The sequence below is a fragment of the Amia ocellicauda genome, chromosome 14, assembly GCF_036373705.1.
Source record: "Amia ocellicauda isolate fAmiCal2 chromosome 14, fAmiCal2.hap1, whole genome shotgun sequence".
NCBI lineage: Eukaryota > Metazoa > Chordata > Actinopteri > Amiiformes > Amiidae > Amia > Amia ocellicauda.
The window spans coordinates 13620175-13644180 of NC_089863.1; the positions used below are offsets into that span (position 1 = coordinate 13620175).

The 24006-nt window shown below is 44.1% G+C and overlaps 2 protein-coding genes across 2 annotated transcripts; both read left to right on the forward strand.

Annotated features, from left to right (window-relative positions):
* The first annotated feature begins 1816 nt into the window (after positions 1-1816).
* LOC136767285 (E3 ubiquitin/ISG15 ligase TRIM25) lies at positions 1817-3456 on the forward strand. The gene has a single exon (XM_066721063.1). The coding sequence runs from the start codon at positions 1817-1819 to the stop codon at positions 3041-3043; it is 1227 nt and encodes a 408-aa protein (XP_066577160.1). The 3' UTR covers positions 3044-3456.
* A 7463-nt stretch (positions 3457-10919) lies between these two features.
* LOC136767286 (Fc receptor-like protein 5) lies at positions 10920-22137 on the forward strand. Its single transcript, XM_066721064.1, has 15 exons — positions 10920-11008; positions 11435-11455; positions 11584-11666; positions 12716-13012; positions 14149-14436; positions 14803-15096; positions 15344-15637; positions 18870-19220; positions 19341-19613; positions 19754-20047; positions 20590-20871; positions 20998-21240; positions 21428-21703; positions 21780-21893; positions 21986-22137. Exons 1-15 carry the CDS (start codon positions 10920-10922, stop codon positions 22135-22137), a joined length of 3351 nt encoding a protein of 1116 aa, XP_066577161.1.
* The last annotated feature ends 1869 nt before the right edge of the window (positions 22138-24006 follow it).

Sequence of the window (24006 nt, forward strand, 5' to 3'; positions counted from 1 at the left end):
ACTTAAAGGGCCACTTAAAGGGCCACTCCCTTCCGTGGGTCCGCTGGTGCTTCCTGAGTATGAAGTCGTGCTTGAAGCTCTTGCCGCACTGGCGCAGGGTGGGTCTTTCACCTGTATGGATGCACTGGTGCACCATCAGGTTGTTCTGGCTTAAACTCGTGCCGCACTGGGGGCAGCAGTGTGGCCGGTCAACCCGGTGCCCCCCCAGGTCCCATTAAATATATGATGTCCACTTGAAAGTATCAGAAGTTAAACACTCAAATGCCTCAATACATAACTTTTTTAAAAACCAAAAACATTTCGTTTCATATAAACAAAACAGTTTACCTTGGGAGCTGTTCATTCAGCACCACATCCTCATGCCGCGAAAGCCATGCAAAGCGCAGATTAATATTAATACAATACATATGCAGCAAAGGCATGGGGTTTACAGATGTTCAGTTCTTGTAGCAGTACTACGCCACTGAAAACACCACCTTCAGATCAGGTTCTTTATTTGGCACTGGAATAGTACAAGAGGAACCGGCAATGACGTTTAATTAAAATGCAGGGGGATGCAAGGGAGCAATGGAAATCAAAATGGATACAAATATCAAACCAATCACAATGGGAGTATTTCTTGTAGACTATTAGAAGTCCTTAAGCAAACAGGCGCCTCAATTACACCGCATTTAGCTCATCGAGATTTTCCAATTGTATGATCCATTCGCAGTACAGAGGTTAGTGTGCAGTGCAGTACCCCCCGCTACAGGCAGGGGTGCTATAGAGCACTAGAATTAGGAAACGCTATGAATCTCACAATAAATACTACACTGGTAATTCACAGGCTAAAATACAAGATGCAGTTTATAACCTAACAAAATGTGGTTAAAAGAAAAGTCTACCATATACACTTGTTGGGTTCCTGTCTGACTGTCCAATTTGAATTGGCACTTTTCCTCTAGAGGTGTCACTCGTCCTGTCCACGGAAGGACCTGGTCATAACGAGTTCAGCAAAACCCTGTATACTCCTGGAGAAGAAGCAGAGAAACACGTTCAACAGCAGAGCAGCCACAATGACAGCACGGGAGCCAAAACCCTCAGTCTCAGACAGGCAGCTTCCCACCTCATTTACCATTTTATACATAAATCACTCATTCATTCTATTCATTCATTGAATCAATCTAGACACCGGTAAACAGCCCAAACTATCAGGCAGGTCTCAGGCAGGTGACTCAAATGAGAGGGGGGGGGGTAGCCAGGTGTCTTTCTATCGATCATCGAGCTCTACTGATCATTCAGTTAGTCACCATTAACGCTGCTTACAACCTACTGCCAGTTGCAATCAAACCAAATTCAAATCAAAGTTATTAACACATAATTATTATTACATTTGCAGGTCATATATATATAAACTGCATAGTTTAATCGTATATTATATATATTAATGAACTTCATGTTTAGAAATGTTAGCTGTCAAGGATTTGTATGTACATTTTTGTTTTCGGTTTAACCGCAGTGCAAGGCTGTGTATTTAAAATAAATTGTAAAATTGCTTAATTTGTACATTTATTATTATACGCACAGATACATGATTTTTCAGGCGTTTCAAGCTAATTCAATCATTATTTATTTAAACTTTTAATAATTGAATAATTGATTGACTTCATCAATACAATCTGCATCACCTGATATAGCAGGCCTATCGCAGACTTCAGGTGATCATTACTTCTATGACTTTCTCCCGACTTGTTCAAACGTTTATGCTTCCACAGAACAGGTGCATAAACGCAAGTTTAAAATAATTATTAACATTAAACCACAAGAGGAAGACAAAATGGCCAAGTCAAGTAAAGACCAGCTACTTGTACAGGAGTTGAGCTGCTCAATCTGTCTGCAGCTTTTCTCGGAGCCCACATCTCTGCCCTGCGGCCACAGTTTCTGTGCGCCTTGCATCGCAGAGGTGATCCGGAAAGAGCATTGCGGGAGGCGGCCTCACACCTGCCCGGAGTGCCGCACTGAACACAGCGGCCCTTCTGCTCTGCAGAGCAACTTCAAACTGTGCAGCATCGCAGACTGCTTCAGAGAGAGGGACGCATGCGCCTCATCGCCCCCTGTGCTCTGTGATGTGTGCATGGAGAGCCCTGGGGCAGCAGCGAAGACGTGCCTTAAATGCGAGATGTCCCTGTGCGCTGCGCACCTGCGGCCTCACTTCAAGCCGGCTTTCCAGGGCCACGTTTTAGTGGAGCCCACCTCGGATCTCCGCAGCAGGACCTGCTCGCTTCACCTAAAGCCGCTGGAGTACTACTGTGCGACCGACAGGTCTTGCGTCTGCGCTGTGTGCGCTGTGGAGGGCGAGCACCGAAGCCACGACGTGAAGAGCTTCCTAAGCGCCCGGGCGGAGCTCAGCGCTGCCCTGGACAAGAGGCTCAAAGAGGCGGAGAAGAAGCTGCAGGACAGCGAGCGGATCCAGCAGGAGGGCAAAGAGGCCGAAAGCGCACTGGAGCGGTCGAGTGGCGAGCTCCGGCAGAAAGCGCTGCGCCTGCTGGACGATATTATCCGTGAGGCCGAGGATTACAAAGGACAGGTTCTCGGGGTGATTGAGTTGGAGCAGCGCCGGGTGGAAAGCGAGCTCCGCGGGGTCATCAGCAGAGCCTCGTTGAAACGCGTGTCGCTCAAAGAGGCGCAGATGGAAATCCGAGACGCGCTGGCGCAGACCGACCTGCTCGCTTTCACTCGCAAGTGCCGCACTGTGGCCTCCAGACTGGGCGCTGCCGAGCACCCTGGAGCCGGCGAGCCGCAAAGGGCTGCTTTGAATCGCGCTCGGCTTGTGGCTTCCGTGGAAAAGAAAAGCCTGCAGTTTCGCCTGAGGTGCGTTCAGGTCCAGAGGTCTCTGGCGTCTCTGATGGAGCCCAAGGTGCAGGTCCAGGACAAGAGCCGACTGTCCCTCTCGAAAGGCAGCGCAAACACCCCCGCAGCGGCGAGGCGCAGTGTTGACACCCTGCCCAACCCGACCGCCTTCATCCTCGCCGACTCTCGATTCGGTCGCATCTCACGTCAGTGATGAAGAAGGGGACCAGCGGAGGGACAGTTTGCATTGCTGCCTGTGCACTTGCACTTTATATGCGATTTCACTGTTGCAAAGGGAACGGGACACGTACACAACGTCTCTTGCTTGTACATTTACCAGTAGACCAACGCAAGTGATGCCACGATGGATCTGAAGAACTAACATGTGTTTGAGTTAAGATGGACCGAAAGACGCAGATTCCCATCAGCCTGGCCTGGATTGTGAGGGTACAATACAATCCTCTTCAGTACAAGACTGTGATAATCCCAATTTAAACTATTCTAACTGATATACATGTTTTGTATGTAGGCTATATTATGATTTTTAATGAGGTATTGTTCTCTGGCTCATACAAAATCAGTGCCAGAAATGTATGTATGAAGACTATAATAAAATGTATGTTTCTATTTCTGCTTCCCTCAAATTTGCTTACATTCAGCACATTATACCTCGGTTCATGTGCCCCAGATTTTGCTTGAACCATGTCTGAAAAGGTATTTTAAACAAAAGCCTGGGCTTGTATGCCACAGTATAGGATCTAGAGCAGTCAACCCTGGTGCTGGAGGACCCCATACCTGTTGGTTTTGCTTTCTTATCCGGGTTAAATCCCAAGATAAACAGAATATGGGGCCTGCGGAGGGGGGATGATTTCGAGGTATTTAACATTAAGAATCTGAGAGATTGTTGGGGTTGGGCAGGGTTGGAGGCTGACAAAACCCAACTCATGTCATATTCGCCAAATGTAAAACCTGAGGCTTTACAAGAAACTGTGAGATTCTCCTGGTTTCTTAATTGCTGGTTCAGACTCCCTTTATACGATGCCCATCCTAATGCCTTTAAATAGAAAACACAAGGCCACTAATTTTAACGTCACACAGAGAAAATGTGATCAAATTACATCTAGAAATTTAAAAATTATTTGTTGTTAATACCACCTGAAATAAATAAGCTGTAGCTGTTATCAGTGCTTTTAAGATCTGCATTGTGAATAGTTTAACAGATGATTGTTCAGGGAAAGGAGAAGTCACAGACTGTCTGTTCTGGAATGAGATAAATACACTTTTCAACTTCTGAATTTATATAAAAATATGGTGTGTATCTGCTATACTGATATTTAGTGTTGTATTGTAAGGAAGCTTTAGCTTATTGAGCTTAAGAATGTTATTCAGTTCCTTGTATAAGTCATTACAAGCCTCTGGTAATGTAATGTGGTTCAGTTTGCAAGATGTTAACTTTGTATTTCTATACATGTTTCACTGTTCTCTTTTTCAAACCATGCTCATGTTCCTCTTCTATTTTGCAAAAGTATACTAATTCATATTTTTTCATTCTTGTTATTTAAAGTGCGCTTTGGTCTCCACGGTGCCCCTGCCACGTTCCAGAGGCTCATGAACAAAGTCCTCTGACTTCACCAGAAATATGCAGCTGCCGACCTGGACAACATCGTCATCCAGGACTGGGAGACACATTTGCCGAAGGTGCAAGCAGTCCTAGACTCACTATGGGATGTGGGCTTAATGACTAACCCAAAGAAATGCAAACTGTGTTTCACGAGACCAAATATCTATGACACATTCACTATAGGCAGGGGTTTGATTGTGCCACAATATTCGCCGGTTAATTGCCAATTTTGCCACTATAGCCCCCCAACTGAGATGACCAGAAATAAACAGCCGTCCATGGTAAACTGCTTTCCTCTCCCCAAAGGATTCCTTGTGCCAGGCTGCTACCCAAAGAGGATATGACCCAAAGTCTGCAAGGTCGTGTGGGAGCCTCTTGACTTCAACAAGAAAGGGGCTTAGTTTTCTCTCTGCACGAATTATGTTTTGTTTGTTACGCTCAGTGTAAACCTTTACTGTAGTTACTGTAAGCATTCTATATGTTCACTGGGTGTGTGGCTACGCCTATGTAACTTGATTTTCTTTTATATTTTCTGAACGTGCTCTGTTTATATTTTTAGCTTAACCGTGAGTAACCGTAGACAACTTCAAAGTTATCTAACTCAAGAGGAGTTGTGAGAGGAGTTGCAGGTTGTTTTCTCACAAGTATGTTCTTTATTTAATCCAGCTAAACTGTGACCACTCCTACAGCACTGATGTGTGAAACAAGACCTGCGAGAAGCTCGTTTAGCCCCACAGATCATTTTAGATTCAATACTGTGAGTGTTCAGAAGGGCAAAATCCATTTGCAGTAATGATTTCACCTGTCTGCCTAACTTGCTGTGTAGAAAGATATTATCCTCGGCGCCGATCCCGGCAGGCATAGGGCGCAAGGCAGGACTACACCCAGGACTGGACACCAGGTGAAACTCAAACATTATTAACAGAAACACAGAGGACCGAGAAATTACATACTTCCTAGAAATCCTTTGAATTTGTCTGTACTCCTATGTGCAGCACATTGCAGTTCTGCATGATTATCTAAATCAAGATTGTTATATTATTTAAAAAAGAGAGTGTAGGTGGACGATACTGTGCTGCAAAGAGTTATTTCTGAAACAGACTGTGAATATTAACTGCACTGTCTTTCATGTTCTATATCCGGAAATCAAGAAACACACAAGTTATTCTTGAATTTGATCAGTGGGGTATTTTTGGTCAACAGCAGATCACATCCTTAATCCAGAGTCAAGCCAGAACAAAACCTGAAAGATAACTGTAAGAGTGTTGTCAGGCAATGCAATTAGGGCATATTTCTCATAACTGTAGTTAGATGTGTACAGCTCTGATGAGGAGATTCTCCATTTAAGACAATATGCTTTGTGCCCAGATCCTCCTCTCTATCAGTAAGTATAATGAAAAATATGAAATTTGTTATGAAGCTTGATTTGAATTGTTTTGTGTGAGTAATCGAATTGAATGAGTATTGTTCATTACAACATACTTATTTATATATGTTATGTGTGTGTGTGTATATATATATATATATATAAAAACACTGTTCAACCCAGAGAAAACTAGAAGACTCTCACAATCTGTACAATATTTATTTAAAAATAATAACTTAAAAATATAACACAAATTAAAGTAAAATATAATAGCCATGTTGCACTCTTGCTAAAAAGTCAAATTGAATACAAGAAAATGTTGATTACACTCAACTATCATATCAATATCATAATAATAATACTTTTATAAGGAAATATTCACAAATGGAAATGGATACAAGGACATTTTATCTGGCAATTGACCAACTAGTAGAACCAGCTAAGGCTTATCAAATTTGATAATTTCTTAACTGTAAAATAAGAATTGTTTAACTGTATACAATACACTGTTTTTCAAAGTGAGTAAAATTATTAACTGATGTAAAATGTATTTCAGAGGTCAAATGCATATAGAATCATGACTATGGTGGTTAGAGATGTACACGTGTCAAATATTTACAGACCGATTTTTCTGTTCAGTGCTAGCTGCACCTGTCTTGTCTATTTGAAGCCAGAGAGAACGGGGAAAGGAATTGTCATGGTTGTTTTGTATTGTTTCTTTAAGAAATACCTTACAAATACAAGGTAAAGTTCTCTGTGGGCTGAAGAAAAGTGTAGAATCTTAAAATGATGCTATGCGTGTTTTTTAGGTAACATGTTATTAGTTTTTCATCACAGACTGTTAATCTAAATGACTGTGTAAATGTCATTGTTCACTGAAAAATATTACAGTGAACTCTTATTAAAGTGAAGATAATTCTGGAATACATGCTCATTATTTATTGAGTTTCAATTTATTACAATGACCATTTCCAGTTTTAGCATTAGTTCACTATTAATTTAAAAGTAAATTAGCCTGTTAAATGAAAACTAATGTTAAAATGTTTTCCATATTGAAATGTAGGATTTCAAACAACAATTCGCAAATGCTCACTAACCATTCATCCAAATCCTAATTTAAACCATGTGCTCCCATACCAAAGAAAATAGTTGCTTGCATGGCACCATTTCAGATAAGAAATAGATTAGAACATTAGATTCTAGAATACAAATACTTACAGTATGTCAGTGTTTTTTCTTTCAATCACCGTGAGCTATATCTTTAAAATATTAAGTTTAACTTTTGTATCTGTTGTTCATTTTCCTCTGTCTTACAGTTCTTACCTGTGTTTCCTGTTGGGTTCAATGTGTCACAGGTGGGGGAACAAGCCTTTAATTTGTGTATAATATTCTGTTTTGTTCTAATTTAATCCATCCATCTTCAAAACCACTTATCCTTGTGAGGGTTGCAGTGAAACCAGAGTCCATTGCTGGGCAACACACACACAGAGCAATTTAGCAAGACTAACCTAGCCTGCAGGTCCTTGGATTGTGGGAAGAAAACCCTTGCAAACACGGAGATATCATTCAAACTACATACAGACACACCCCCAAAGCCTGGACTCGAACCCGGGACCCCGGAGCTGTGAGGCAGCAGCGCAAACCACTAGACATTTGTACACTAGACATGCTTTAGAAAGTCTGACCAAAAATTGATTATCTACAGTGTTTGTAGTTTCTTAAAACAGACATGTTTTAATATCTGAGCATTTTAAACTGGGATTTCACATTATTATTGTAAAGCTATTTAGCACACACTTTTGCCCAAGGCAATCTACATAGTCTTAGCATCCCTAGCAATAGCCTATCTGTACACATATTGCAAGGCTATTAACATCACTGTGAAAAATCATCTGAGCATTATAGTGAATACAATTAATGTATTAAAGAAAACAGATACAGATACAGATACATACAGCAGTCCAGCCACTGTGCTGATTAATATAGAATAAAGAAATATAACAAATATAAAATACACACATACAGTATAATTTGCCTATGTCTCCTTTCAGGCCATCAGACACAGCCTGTGCTGACCTTGCACTCCTCAAATGGGACAATTTTTGAAGGCGATGCAGTGACATTGGAGTGTGTGTTTGATGGAGACCCTCTTGTCTGGCAATATAGATGGTATAGAGGCAAACATCTTTACTGGTTAATTGACAACAATCCAAGCCTAACCATCAACCCAGTTACAGTGTCTCACAGTGGGGATTACAGATGTCGTGCTGCCAGAAGACAAAACCCATCCGATATATTTGACAGCAACTCTGTTAAGTTACAAGTGTTTGGTAAGTATTTTTTTTATCAGGCAGAACACACTTTGGTACAGAAGTTCTCCAGCTTTTTGTCTGACCCACTAAACAAACTGCAAATAGTTAATATTCCTGTTGTGTGTTTTTATAGTTTGGTAGGAAACTATGCATTGTATATACACTTCTATCTGTAAAATACATTTACTTTGAACTAGAAAATGTAATGGGTTTCTGTTTTACCTGTTCCACCTTTTAATTAAATACTTATTTAACAAACATGTAATCCCCCTTTATAAAATAAAACTACACAGCAAGGTTTGTTCCCATTTAATTGCTTATTAAATGTAGCCATTGATCCTAAGAGGCTTTTTTAAGGGATTAGAATTACTTTTTATTTTCAAAAACTATATTTCCTATGTTGTTTTCTCCTCTCTCTGCTAATACTCAGTGTGTGTCTCCTACAGTGCTGTTTGGGATCCCTTCCCTGTCCATTCAGCCCTGGCAGGCACTCTGGGAGGGAGAGACGGTGACTCTGTCCTGTCAGACTCAGTTACACACAAAGAGGCGAGACACAGTTCTCCAGTACCGTTTCCTGAAAGGACAGGAGATAATAACCCCTCCAGGGTCACTGGCGCACCACTCTATCCAGACAGTGAGGCCTGCAGACTCGGGGGTGTATCAGTGTGAAGTGAGAGCAGGACGGGTGAGGAAGATCAGCGCTGGACTACAGCTGACAGTGACAGGTGAGCTACTGCCTGCTGTTTACATAGTCCTGTATTAGACCAGTTCAGCCCAGAGAGAGCTTTGTCAGTACTGGTCTGCATATCTGCTGTCCTTACTATGTTATCTGGTGACGTGTCTTTGTCTTACAACTAGACTTAGCAGCTAAAAAGAAGTAGACAATGTCACAAAGAATAAGGAGCTCAACAAGAAAGAACAAAGATTAAATACAAAATACATTCAACTGTTGTATCTGTGCATGACGTTTCAGTAGAAGTTTTAAGTGAAAATTAAACTCATGAAAATAATAAGGCAATTCAGTTTTTTTGTTAGTTTAGTTGCTTTATCTTTGTTTTACCTTTCAAGTCAGAAGCCCATCGAAAACGTTGCTCTATCAGGTCCCTTCCCACTTCCTGTTCTATAAAACGTGACCTGCGCAGGTTCGTCCTCTTTTGCCATTTCACAGGACCCGAGAATGTGAGCTTTCTGTGTCTGTGTGTTGCATTAGACCTTAAAACATTTCATCTGACTGGCTTCACTAATAGTGTTTTTCACTATTTTGCTACATGTCTGTCTATATTGTGTGTCTAATTAGTTATATTTAAAGCTATTTCCAATCCTGGCCGACCGCGCACAGGAGCTCTGGCTATGCTTTCAGTTTTAGTTTCAGTGCACAAATTCAGCATTTCAAAATAATAATCGTGTTAATATAGTGCCATATATGATCGGATTTCTTGTTGTGATGGTTTCTTGTCCACAGGGCTTTTCCTCCACAGCAGGAGCGCTAGCAGCGGCAGTAAAATCTGGCCTGAGCCTCGGTGTGTCATCCTCCACCTGCTTGTGCCTGCACTACAGCCTGGGGCTGCGGCTGTAGGAGATCTCGAGCTCTGTGCGAACTCTGCTGTGCTCCTCCATCTGCGGTTGTAGACTCGTTTCTAGGCTTCGCTTTGGCTGGTCTACTACCCTCAGACCCTGGACCCCATGTCACCCGGTGTCCCCGGAAACCCCGGCACACACGGTGTGGTTAAGCCTATGGGTCTATGCGGCACTTGGTGTTTGGAATATACAGTGTTCTGTCCGGCAACAACAAGGTTGCATTTGGTTGGTGTTGCAGTGCCCCCGTGTCCATAAACATTGCCAGGTGGAGACGCACTTATAGCTAGGTGCTCCACTTGTGGTGGCGGCGTTTCAGTTGTTGTGTGCTCCCTGGTGCAAACACTGACTGGCACCCCTGCTGCACGTTTCCCTGGTCATGAACGTGTGCACTCGGCGATGAGCTCCTCTTGCCCCCACCATTGCGCTGCTTGTAGCCGATGCACCTTGCCTGCCTGGAGTGGGGAATTCCTTGCCTGCCTGGGTACCGACAGTGAGCGTGAATTGGTGGCGACTTCCGGTTCCGCTACAGCACCGCACCTGGTGATCACCTACTACGGCGGTGTGACAGTAGGGTTTTGGTAGCATTGGATCTCTGATTCTCTCTGAGCTCCTCAGTCTCCTCCTCCAGGCTTTGGAGACAGCCATGCGTCCTGCACCCGCTTCTCTGCCTGCGTCTACTCCCCCGCAGCAGCCGCGCCCCCCCTGATGTGCCTGGTCTTCTGACCCCACCCCCCCAATGCTCCAGGTTCGAGAGAGGGAGCAGTGGCCTGACAGGCAATGTCGCATGACAGAGACCCTGCTCCGGAGGGCCTACGATACTGGAGCCCAAGCGGCTTGCCTGCGTAACACCGAAAGTCTGCTGACCCTTTACCTGGACCAGCTGGCTGAGGCCCTGGACCCAGCCACTGCATCACAGGCTCCGCCCCCTATCAGAGAAATGGCAGTGGTGGCCGACTTGCTGGTCAATGTGATGCGTCACGGCGCAAGGGCAACTGTATGCTCCTTGGCAGCCATTGTGGCGGCATGCCACCAGCTTTGGCTGTCACAGGCAAGACAGGTGCAGCAGCCTTCAGGAGCTCGATGTCTCCCGACTTTGGCCCCCAGGCAGCAGCCCAGGCAGTAATCCTTCAACTGCTCTGCCCTGTGTGGGCCCTCAGGTGCTATTTGGAACATACTAAGGACATTTGGCTCTCAGACCAACTGTTTGTGTATTATGGAGGCTCGGATACAGGGCCATGCGCTTTCAAAGCAGCGCCTCTCGCATTGGATTGTGGACACCATTATCATGGCCTACGAGCAGAGGTGATTCTAGGGTATGTGGGGGCCCCAGGCAAAATAATTGCCTACCCCCTTGTGACGCCCCTGCCTACGAGTCCACCATGACCCTGGTGCCTAAACACCTAGTGGCCCACTCGACTCGAGGCATTGCCACATCGTGGGCCCTCTTTCAAGGTGCCCCCTTGGCAGACATTTGTGTGGCTGCAGCTTGGGCCTCACCGCTTACATTTGTCTGGTTCTACGGGTTGGATGTGATGGGACCAGTACCTTCCATTGGGAACCCAGTGTTGGCTGCAGTCAAGCCACAGTAGCTCCTGGCTCCTGATTTCCTCTCCCAGTCTGATGGAGCTATTTGAACCATGTCTTCCCTTCTACCAGACTATGCCTTCCAGTCGAGCACCCACACAAGCTGCTCCTGGACTTGCTGACAGCCTGTCAATGTGTTCCCAGGGTCTATCATGTGGCTTACAGGTATGTTGCCTTACGAGGCAGCCCTGTATATAGTTTGTTCATTAGTGCGTTGTGTTGCAGTGGTGCATGTGTCTGGCCTGTACCCCTTGAACACTTGAACGGGCTCTCGTGTTCCGCTGTGTATACAGTTCATTTGTCAACACGGTAGAGCTGATGTTGCCCTGCATCAGCTGGTCTAATCAGCAGGTGTCAACTGCTCCTGTGTTCCGCGGTTGGCGCATGAGTTGGTTCCTGCGCCTCATGTGTATATAGTCCATTTGTACGAAATTGTAGAGCTGCTGTGGTCTCACTCCTAACTGGGCTAGTGGAGCAAGCGGCCAATGCTCCCATGTTATGCAGAGAGTGCATAAAAGTTTTTTTCCTGCACACCGCAATGTTTATGGTTTGATTGTCATGGTAGAGCCTGCTGTTGTCCTGCATTTGCTGTGCTAATAGGTGACAACTGCTCCTGTGTTATGTGGTGGTGAATGATCTGCTTCCTGCACCCTGCAATGTGTATAGTTATGATAGCATAGTGGAGCTGGCCACTCTGTACTGTTGAGTGAACTTGATTTCTCCTGTGCTGCGCGGAGGCAGTGTGAATGTTCCTGCTGCCACGCTATACTATTATGTCCAGCTGTGGCTACTCAGTTGACTAGCCCCGCTCCTACAAGTTGCTTGATTGCCCGCACCATATATTGTGCAAGTGGATATACAGCCTCGCTATTGTAAGCGGAGGGCATAAGAGTTGACCTCTGTAGCTCCACCTTGTATATGCTGATTGCAGACAGACCCAGGTAGAGTGTGACTGCGGCCCTCACTCCTGGACAGCCCAGGTTGGCCTCAAGGGGCCTCTGTGGCTCCTGTCTGGAGTTGTCGCCTCGGGGCAGGCTCGCTTCCTCCTCCCTTGTGATGATTTTGTTATACAATAACCCCTCCCCCTATTGGGCAGTTCTTACGAATTGAAAGATAATGATAGGTTGCGAATGCAACCCGTTATCTGAAAAAGGAAGCACTGCCCAAGGGTTGCAAGTTCGCGCAGGAGTTCTAGCTCCCGGCAAAAGAGGACGAACCTGACGTCATGTTTTATGGAAAAGGATGTGGGATGGGACCTGTTCTGAGTGACGAGCGCAGGGACCAATAGCAGCTTTGATAGTCACATGTTTGATCGGGTTCCTACGGCAGTGCACAGAAACCCCTCCCCCTTGGGCAGTGCTTCCTTTTTCAGATAACCTGGGTTGCATTCACAACCTATCATTGTTTGTTATTGCACTGTTTCAGAGGGTCAGCCGAGCCCTGTGCTGACCATCCGGTCCAGATGGAGACAGTTTTGTACTGGGGAGAGAGTGACCCTGCTCTGCCAGTCTGAGAATGGGGCAGCAGGCTGGTCCTATTACTGGTACCAGGACAGCCAGGAAACCCCGCGGTACCAGACTGAGTACAACAGGCAGACTGGTTCAGTTCTCAGCCTCTCTGCGGTGACCCCGTCTCACAGTGGACTGTATTGGTGCAGGACTGGGAGGGGACATGAGGTTTATCACTCCCAGTACAGCAATGCTGTTCAGATACAAGTGTCTGGTGAGTGCTGGAGTTTAATGAGTTTTATTACATTACAATGGGAATACATTTGTTATAGTCATGTTGTTTTTTTTAAGCTTTATCTTACTGAGGCCTAGACAATATGTAAAACAGCTGATATGTGGAAATTAGACATTTGTGTTTAAAACTAAAAATATTTGTCATTATTATTATGCATTTATTTCAAACATAGTCAGGTTAACCAAGTTCTGAGTGTAAAAAATCATTGTGGATTAGTTCAATAGAGCCAAGAACAGATACAAAATGATCAAGCCATTTTCACAGTTTGTTTCATGCATTATTCTAGAGGCTCATTGACTCTTCTGTGCAGATGTTTATGGTTTCATGTAGCATCTTACATTGGCGTCAGCTGAAACACACTCACAATAGATAATTTCTGAAAACCACTAAGGCAGCACACCAGCAAGTCAACTGCAGTAGTTTCTTCCAGTAGAGTGACTTTTAAAAGTGAAACACAGTCAAAGCAATTCAGTACATGTCTTTAGAGCAGCCAGTTCTGTGTCTTGGTAAATGTCCTCTTGTCAGTGTCTAAAGAGAGAGAAGGCACATATTTTGTGGACTGATTATAAGCATGGGCAGGAGTTGAAATGTACAGATCTTCATGTCTTCTACACAGGGATACAATAACCATAGGCAAACAAAGCAAAGGTTGCTAGTTGAGCATTGTGGACATTTGAGAAGAAAATTAGAGTTCGGGAATTTTCATTACAGTTGATGAAGGTTCCTCTCATGCTGACATTGAAATCATATATCAATCCCTGCTGCACACTAATTTGAAGAGTTATTAATGAATGAATGAATTAATTAATTAATTAAAAAGCTAGTGTTTATCATCTTCATACAATACTTGAGACATCACCTTAATGACCAAACTGGTCCAAAAATGTTCAAATCCATACACCTCACCTAGTGTTGACTCATTTTTATTTTGTACAAATACAAATTTTGGCCTAAACCTCTGATCTCTGACAGTTTTGTTTCACTTTCTTGCTATGAAATTCCCTGCGGCGGTTCCTGTATGCATCTAATTAAACAGACTTAACTCCTTCCCTGTAGAGGTTTCATAGGTATTAAAAGGTAAAAAATATATACTGCAATATCCACTCTGTCCGCAGATCCACCAGAGACCCGTGTGACTCTGCTTCCTCCAAGAACACAGCTGTTTACAGGAGACAGTGTCACCCTAATCTGTGATGTGGGAAATTACTCCACTGGCTGGCACTACTCCTGGTACAAAGACAGCACCCAGAGCCCAGCCCTGCACGGTGGAGACACCGCTGGAACCAGATATACTGTCCACTCCGCTTCTCTGTCCCACAGTGGACAGTACTGGTGTCGAGTGGGGAGAGAAGACGCTTCATTTCACCTGAACTACAGCCAGCCTATGTCTCTACAGGTGACAGGTGAGAGCTTTCCTTCAGCTGACCAGTATCAGAACAGGGGAATGATTGAGTCAGACAAGTGGAGGAAACAGGAATCAGATGAGGTGTTTTACAGTTTAGTTAAATGGATCTGTCATTAAACAAACTCTGAACAAGGAGCTTTGACTGAGTTATCGCAGGATGGATCAGAACCAGTGTCAAAATAAAGAGACCTTAACTTGACCTCCATTCAGTTTCCATTCAGGGCAGCAGAGGTCCAGTTGTCTGGCCAGGCAGGGTGTGAGTCTCTAATAATGAATTCTGGAGTGGTTACAGAGGATGTATGTGGATGTAATACTGTCCTCACATCCCAAACAAATGTATCCCAACTGTGTTCTGTATCTACAGAGTGGCCACAGGCAGAGCTGACCCTGGTACATGGGTGGACACAGATGTACGCCAGTGAAAGCTTCACCCTGAATTGCCGGGTTCATGGCAGTTATTCTGAATGGAGTTACCAGTGGCACAAGAAAGGAGAGGACAGGCCGGTGTTTCAGCTGAGCTCCAGCACTCTCGATGGTGCGAACTACACTGTAGCCTCAGCTGATGTGCCTGACAGTGGAGAATACAGCTGCCGTGGAGAGCGGACATCCCCCCCTTATTACTCCAATCAGAGCAGCGGTGTGGCCTTGCGGGTGTCTGGTAAGTGCATTGTTCTGTGCTGAACTTAAATCAGTTTAATTCTCACTGGTACCATTGCTAAGGGATTGTCAGCTGCTAAGAAGTGATATCCTTTGTAGAATTGCTAGGAAGTCTATAGTACTTTATAATGCAAGTGTGTATCTCCATCTGCAGTGTGCGTCTCTCAAAGACTGATCATTTAAAAGCAACAGATTAAAAAACTGTGCAAACACAATGTAAAATTGATCTTTATAAATGTATATTGCAGAGAACCTGCCCATCCTGACTCTGACCCAGCAGCCTTCAGTCAGGATGATCTATGAAGGAGACACAGTGACCCTGGAATGTGTGCTGGAGGACGACTCAACTGGGTGGCAGTTTTACTGGTACAAGGACAGTCTTCAGCACAATATGGATGAGATCTCCAGCAGCAGTGTAACTGGAAACCAATATACTATCAATTCAGCATATATTTCCCACAGTGGGAGATACTGGTGCCGGGCTGAACGGGGAGAGAAACCCATTTTAAATTTCACTCAGCCAAGTGTGTTAGAGGTACACGGTAAGTTGATGCAAGTATTTCTAAATACTTATGTTGTAAGTCGACTTGGATAAGGGCATCTGCCAAGAAATAATAATAATAATAATAATAATAATAATAATAATAATAATAATAATGTAGCGTAAGGTACACTTATAAATTTCAATTAAAGAAGTGAATTTATAGTATCACCTTATCACGAATCCTGGAATCTTGTAGAACTCAATTTCTGTAATAATTGGACGCAGACACCAATTCCAAAGATATAAATTGTCAAGTTTATTAAAAAACAAAGACTAAATGTAGCACTCCACTAATTATACAAAAGGGAAAAACGAATTAAAATTCAACTCTAGATCAACAAATCAAAGACAAATCACTTCCGTGACCAAATCAAAGACCATGGGATCGCATATGATTACACACAAGTCACTAAACAAAAAAGGTTATAAACACATTGACTACAATACCGGTTAGTAAGACGAAGGTGAGTCTCTCATTAGTATTGTTAGTCAGACATTAAATAACTACGCAGGTTAGTATTTATGTCAGGTAACTTCTCGTTATATATATCAGTCTCATTTACGTTTAGGTGCCGAGAAAGATCCCATCATTACTTGTTACCACAATTTCCCTTAACTGATTATTATTCAATGATTAAGGATAGGCAGGGCCACCTATAATCTGGTGTCTATTAACTTGTGTCAATTTCAGACTAAACAGTTAAACAGGAATGAGAACATATTTCTCGGCGTTGACAGATTTTATTTCTAAAATTATCAACAAAACAGTTTAATGCAACACACATTTATATTTAAGAAAACTAAATGATATTACACATTCTAGAGTTATGAATCACAGATTAACATTTCTAATTGATTTCTCAAATGTCATGAATCACAAACTCCAAACTGTTAAACTTATCTGAACTTCGTCGCAGAGAGGCCTCTCTGGCTTCGGGCTCAGATAACAGCACACGGCACGAGGTCCGTGTGGTTTGGAACAAAGGCAGTCCGGTTCGGCTTTGTCCAAGAACTTCCACTCAGTCGATGCACCTGGAAGTTGGGGTTTCGCAAAAGTAGAGTCTTTTCCAAACAGATTTTCCACTGGTTTGAAGGCTCCAAGGTTGTGCACAAAATCTTCTTGGCAAGCAGGGGTTCCACCGTAGTTACTTGAAGACAAAGTCTTTGAGGAAACCAGGGCCCTATTCGTTCCGAGGGTCAAGTTTCTTAAGACTCAAATAGCTATTTAAATGACTGACACTTTCGTATGCAGTCGACTTAGTCAATTGTCCAGCTGTAAAACTCCACTGATCAGGTGGGCACAGGCGGGCAGCACAGTCTGTAAAGTTCTTTATTTAATAAAGTCCTTTAAAAGAATTCTTCGTACGGCTCAATCTCCTTCTCCCAGTTTAACTCTTCTGTTGCCGGCAAAGACTTGGTTGGTTTCTGGTTCCGGTTCTGGCAACAGAGCTACAGGTTGAGCTGTGGCAGCGAGTTTCTGGTTCAGGTGAGAGAGAGAGAGAGAGAAAGAGACTGTGCGCTGTTCCTTATAGTCTGTCAGATCAATAGGTGATTGGTTCCTGAGTTCTTGAGATTGGATTTCGGTTTCAGCCCGCAGTGTCCTATTGGAGGGGGGCTTGATTTATGACTGATGTCAATCCATGCCATCTTTTGGAAATGCCGGTTGGCCCGGGTTCGTAGCTCTATGTCGGGATTTCGGCTCTCGTCCACTTCAAAGAGTTTTTATGACCTACAGGCCCCTTTCTCCAGACATTCCACAGCAGGACTCTAAACCATTCGGCCCATTCTCGGTGCCATCCTCCCCAAAACTGTCACTCTGATGCAAACCAGTTCCAAGCTGATGAGCTAAGGAAATCTGATAACTTTGGGGGGGGGAGGTCTTCTTTAGATCAGTGCTTCAGCTCAGAGCCAAAATGCTCTTATCAAAATACACCCAACATAACGCTACAATAATAATAATAATAAAGACTGAAAGCTTTATTCACAAAGTCTCTTTTCGATCTTGCTGTTAGAATAGAAGAGGGAAGTGTAAGCGCTGCTGTGGAAACATAGCATGCACTGCAGGAAATACTTGCTCTGAATTACTCCGTCTTTTTTATACTATAAATATCTATGTATTTGCAGAACGGCCTCAAGCAGTGCTTACCTTTGGGCTCGACTGGACAGCATTATACACTGGAGAAGCAGCAGAGCTCCGATGCACAGTCCCTGGGGAATATCCAATGCACAGCTTCCAATGGTACAAAGATGCAAATCCCTGTCCAGTACATGAGTCCAGCCAGAACATTTACACCCTCCAGTCTGCTCAGAGATCGGACAGTGGGAATTATTCCTGTCAGGGTACAAGTACAGATAATCCGTCCTACTCCAGAATAAGCAGTCGAGTTGGACTCCAAGTATTAGGTGTGTATTCTTGGTGTCTTCTTATTCTCTGTCTTTTCATATTTAATAGGAGAATGTCTCTACCTGTGTACAGGCTACAGTGATCAGATGTGCAGGTACTATAACAAATAGAAAGAATGCCATTGAACTCCAAATCAACAATCACCTTCCTTAGTATGGAGTAGTGGATTGGATGTGTGATCTAGCCTAATTTGGATACCATTGCAGCATTGAAGGTATTACAAAACAGTTCATGACAGGAGCAAGACTGTTTAAACTCTTCCACATTGTTTTCCTCTCTGCCAGTCGCCCAGCCAAGCACAGTGCTCTCCCTGCAGCCTCTGCATGGAGAGATATTAGAGGGAGACAGGGTTACTCTGTCCTGTGTGGTGGAGGACATGGGAATCCACTCTTCTGCTTGGCTGTATTACTGGTACAAAGACAGTCTGGACAACACAGTGCACCAGAGCAGCAACAGCAGCAGGTCTGGAGCCACTTACACCATCGGCTCTGCTGCTCTCACTCACACTGGCCGGTACTGGTGTCGGGCTGGGAGAGGAGAGCCACTGTTCCATTTAAATCACAGCCGAGCCGTCAGAATACAGGTGTCTGGTACGTAACACACAGCGCACTAATGAATACGGGCCTCTGAATATGTCTGTAATTGTGTGCATGAAGTTTGTAAATTCAACTGAGAGGGAAGGAAGGAGGGAGAGAGAGACACTGTGCTACTGGGCCAAAAACACTACCTGTCTACTATCCAAGTGACATTAACAGCATTAGTCTTGGATGTTTTTCCAAGCTTTGCCTTCAGTCTTGAACATCTGCTTTACAGTGAGGAAGTCCAGGGAATGGGATAAAGTGTCCCCTGAAATCCTGGCCGCAATGTAACCATCACTGTGTGTCTTATACAGAGCTGTTCACCAAACCGGTGCTGTGGGTGCGGCCAGGGAACTCGGTCATAGAGGGGGACTCGGTCACTCTGCACTGTGATTCCCAGTTAAACAGCAAAGCCCAGGATATGAAGCTGCAGTACCATTACACAGAGGAGAGGGGGGACTGGAAAACAGTAACATCAAAGGAAACCCTGATGATCCCCATTATCAGGCTCAATCACACAGGACAGTACCAGTGTGAGGTGGAGGCGCTGCAGAAGAGCATCAGGAGATCAAGTAACTGGACAGAGGTCACAGTGGGAGGTGAGAACCAGTCTCTGCTTTACATTATTCCAGCTCTATAGGACACTGTGTATGTGCTGCAGTCCATTCGCTGTTAAGAAAAGTATTTTTGCAATTTGCATTGTGCTCTTACATCTGCAGAGCTTTTCCTGGGAGTCCACATCACAGCTCAGCCATCAGAGATAGTCTGGGAAGGAGAGACCCTCACCCTGCACTGTGCTGCTCAGTTAAAGAACTCAGCTCACAAACTACAATACAGATACGTGAGGGAAGGACGAGTGGTGAAGTCCAGTTGGGAGGATACATACACCATCAAAGTGAAGCAGGGGGATGAGGGGAAATACCACTGTGAGGCTGAAGCTGCAGGGAAGGGGATTTACAGCATAAGCAATGAAGTGGAGATCACTGTGACAGGTGAGTCGCACTTCAGGAGCCACTGATATCCATAATTTAGGTCAGGGATGAAAAAAACAGCCTAGGAGACCACAAGGAATACTCATAGGCCTTGACAGAGCTTCACAAACATGGCACCATCTTCCTTCCTGTCTCTGCAGAGCATCCCAAACCAGCAGTGACACAGGAGCCTGTCTGGGAGAGGCTGTACTTTGGGGAGCCAGTGATCCTGAGATGTGGACTCAGTGTGGATTTCCCCAGACTGGAGTATCTCTGGTTCAAGGACAGCCTGGGAAGCCCAGTGACCAACACCAGTGACCACACCATTCACAGAAACACACTCCGAATCTCCTCGGTTCTCCGCTCTGACCGGGGGCAGTACAGGTGCCTGGTCCAGAGAGGACAGCCTCCACAGTCCACACACCCCAGTGACCCTGTGCTCCTAAACGTCTCGGGTGAGTAGAGCTGTGTTTTTTGAGACACAAGCTTGCCCTGAGTTCCTCACACAGAAAGAGCAGCGCTTTCAGATTGACAGAGTTCCTGTTCTTTCACACTGTAGTCTGAAGGAACTGGTTTTATATCCTGTTTTCTGTGGTTCAGATTCCCACATGCACACACACACACATCAACCACTCAAAGGTCATCTCTGCAAACCTCACAGCATGACATGGTTGATGGATTATGTTGTTACTATAACCAGTACCTAAGCATCAACATTAGAAGAGATTGCTCACTTAAATGTTATCTTTTTCCACACAACTGATTAACATAAAATACATTGATGCAGATCCTCGAGTGACCAAAAATAAACACAGACACACAAAATGTAACTAAACATAGTGCTGTATTGTACAAAAATACTCAACAAGAAATAAGCTTGAAATCAGATCAGGTACCATTGTATTGGATAAGTTGTAATAGAAGTCTCTCTCTATGTCAGAAAGTAATTTTTTTAACTGCTTTAACTACTCTGTCTCTTTCCCCCTCCCTCTCTCAGATGAACCCCCCAGGGTCTGGCTGTCTCTCAGTCCGGAGTGGACAGTGCTGTTTCCTAAGGAGTCTGTTACCTTGCGCTGTGGCCTGACAGGAGACTCCAGTGCAGGACAGTATAACTGGTACAGGGCTGCAGAGGGCAAGGCAACTGAACCAGTGCAGTGCCAGAAGACTAATGGTGACAATTGTTTAGTTACTTTTAAAGACAAGTCTCACAATGGACTGTACTGGTGTGAGGCCCAAACAGAGGGAGAACGGAGCGCATCTGTCCACATCAGAGTAGTGGGTAAGTCATGGTAATACTGGTAGCACTGGAGGTGGGAGCCCAGTGATCTTTAAGGGCACACACTCTCAGACACCACGTCTGAAGTGACGGCCCAATTCATCACTTCCTCCAAATGAATCTTTTCAGATCACAAGGTGATCCTGCAGACCCCTCCACTGCCTCTCACTGAAGGAGACAACGTGACTCTGGTGTGTCGAGATAAGTCAACCTTCAGGAATGACAGTGCGTATACATTTTTTAAAGACAACAAAACACTGTCTGACACAACCCAAAACATACTGAGGATTTCTCCAGTCAGGAAGGACGCTGAAGGGATCTACAGGTGTCAGCATTCACTGGACTCGGAGGAGGTGCAAATATCTGTAAGAGGTAAGCCCCTTAGAAGGAACTAGTGAAGAGAAACACATTTGTTATCAGTATAGTCAGAATAGTCTACATGTCTTAAAGTGTCTCTCATTAGCAAGGCTGATAAGTAGGTGTTTTCCAGTAGTAGAGATCTTTCCATCCAAATGACCACTTGCTATGAGCTTGACTTGCTGTGTGCTCCTGATCTAAGATCTCTTCTCTAGAGTGACTCTGCTAGTCTCCCCTGGAGGCTCAGTGCAGGAGGGAGAGCCTGTGAACCTGACTTGTGATGCCGAGATGTCCGGATACGTCCGTCCCTTGGTCCTCTACTCCTTCAGGAATGGAGAGCTCCTGTCAGAGAGGAGTGGCTCTGCGCTTTACCCCATAGACACTCTGAACCAAACCCTCACAGGGAGCTACAGCTGTGCGGCAGAGACACCCCATGGATTTCAGAAGAACAGCACTGGTGTCACCATCACACTGGCAGGTCAGTGTGGATTAATATCAAATACTTCCAAAGTGCTAATGATGGAGTTATAATAATAACTGAGTTACACTATTAGCTTTGCCCCCAGAGTCTTGCTGGTTAATGGTCAGGACATTTGGTGGAGGAGCGCTGTGTCTGATCTCCCTCTCTGTCATTTTGATTCTCCACTGCAGAAGAGCTAAGATTACAGGTAAGTCATATTGTTTTTTTCTTAAGATTAAGATTTTAGTTGCAAAGCCTCTGACTCATGCCACATCTCATCATCTTATCTTTGTTTTCAAGGAAAATGTCATCCTGCAAAGAGAGAGTATCCAAGTGAAATCATCGAACTGAAAAATCAAGTCTGTGGTGCGGTTATAGTTTGTTCTCTTGGTTTCACCTGTCAAATGTTAATTGTGTGTGGCTCCTTGTTCCCTATTACAGTATTTCCCTGAGACACTGCCATCAGGGCTCCCTTGGTGAATCTCCTCTCTGCCCATCCAGAGCACAGATCCCTGTCTTTGGTCTTTCTGATTACTGTTGATAATAAGACTAAGCCATTTCCTTCACCAGAGACCCCTGCCATTAACAGAGGGGATTGGTTAATTTTAAGCTTCTAAGTAGACTCCTGTAGCTCCCCAATGACAGGTGTTTTGTGTCCCTGACAGATGTGGTTTCAGTCTCAGCTACTATCTTTCCTTCCTCTCCTTGTCAACACAGGGGCAGACAGGCTGCAGGCATCGCAAGAAGCCGAGGAATTCAGCCCTGACTTCACCCAGACTTGTGCCTGTCTCGGTCATGAAGGAGATTTCCCCAGCACTCAGATTTATGTAGAAATTTCTCATTTATAAGTTCTAATCTGATTTGTTTATGTTCTAAAGACTAATGTTAATGTAATGCAGTCAGAGGTATTAATTTTATCTTGAAGAAAACCAACAAAAATAAATGTTATTTAGTCACATATCTGGAAATCACTTTCATGTGTATTCAATATTAACAAAGGGTAACATTGGGGGATTTATATAATAGCCTATTTTCAGTTTTCTTAGCAAACTCACACATTACACACACATTATAATGTAATCTATTGCAGTGTGGTGCAGGAGACTGGATTTGAATCTCAAAACTCCCAAGGATGTTTATTTATACAGACATACACCAATCAGTCATAACATTATGACCACCTGACTAATATTGTGTAGGTCCCCATTTTGCCACCAAAACAGCTCTGACCCATCGAGGCATGGACTCCACTAGACCTCTGAAGGTGTGCTGTGGTATCTGGCACCAAGACGTTAGCAGCAGATCCTTTAAGTCCTGTAAGTTGCGAGGTGGGGCCTCCATGGATTGGACTTGTTTGTCCAGCACATCCCACACAAGTGTCTTCCTTCTACAGCAGAAACGATCATGCAGCCAAATATGCAAAAGACAAGAACAATGTTTTATTGGACAGCCAAGGTGCCAATCAAGACACTGAATATTAATGACGACAGGAAAGCAATGCTGTGGGCAGCAACTGTACCCAATTGATGCGTACTGACTCATTGCAATTGACCCCTGTTTTGCAGTAGTCTAATTTCATACGTGGAAATGTTTATTTCAATTCAGAAGAAGCAACAGGAAAAGGATAATATTATGGTGGACTTTATACTCCAGAGCCTCTTTACAACATGTCATTTATAACCGCCGGGTCGCAGTGTGCTGCAGACAGCACTTTCTCCTCAGCAAACCCAGCTGCAGCTTTCTGAAGCGACTGCAGGAACAGCCCGACCACACGGAGGCTATTTGTGAAAGACGCCTCACGCAGCCTGCTGTGCTTCTGTACCTGCAATTGAAACTAAAGTTACAGCTGCTGATCTGCTGATCCTTGGGTTTGGTACAGAGTGAACGACTGACCCTTTCATCACAGTTTCTGCATAGAAAACGTTCACAAAGCTACCTGTGACATTATTATTATTTTAAAGGTATGTGATGAAGTCCTGTTTCTCAGTAGTGCATGTACTGACACACAGAAAACGCATATACTCACTGCCATCATACACACTTTGCCCCCCCTATTGGTAATGGATTGTACCAGCACTGAAGTGGCATCTTGTAGAATGACAGAAATAGGTTTTTCATCTGCTTCTTCGATTTTCTTGGATGTTTGACTTCCTAAACATTGATAACAGATTTTTTTTTCAAGATTTGTTTAAAGATACTCAAAAATATTGTTAACATTCCATTATGTCCGTCATTGTTCAAGTTCAGATTTGATATGAAGAAAAAGGTTCAAATACTAATATGTCTCTGTACTAAACTGCATGTTACAGAGATAAATGACA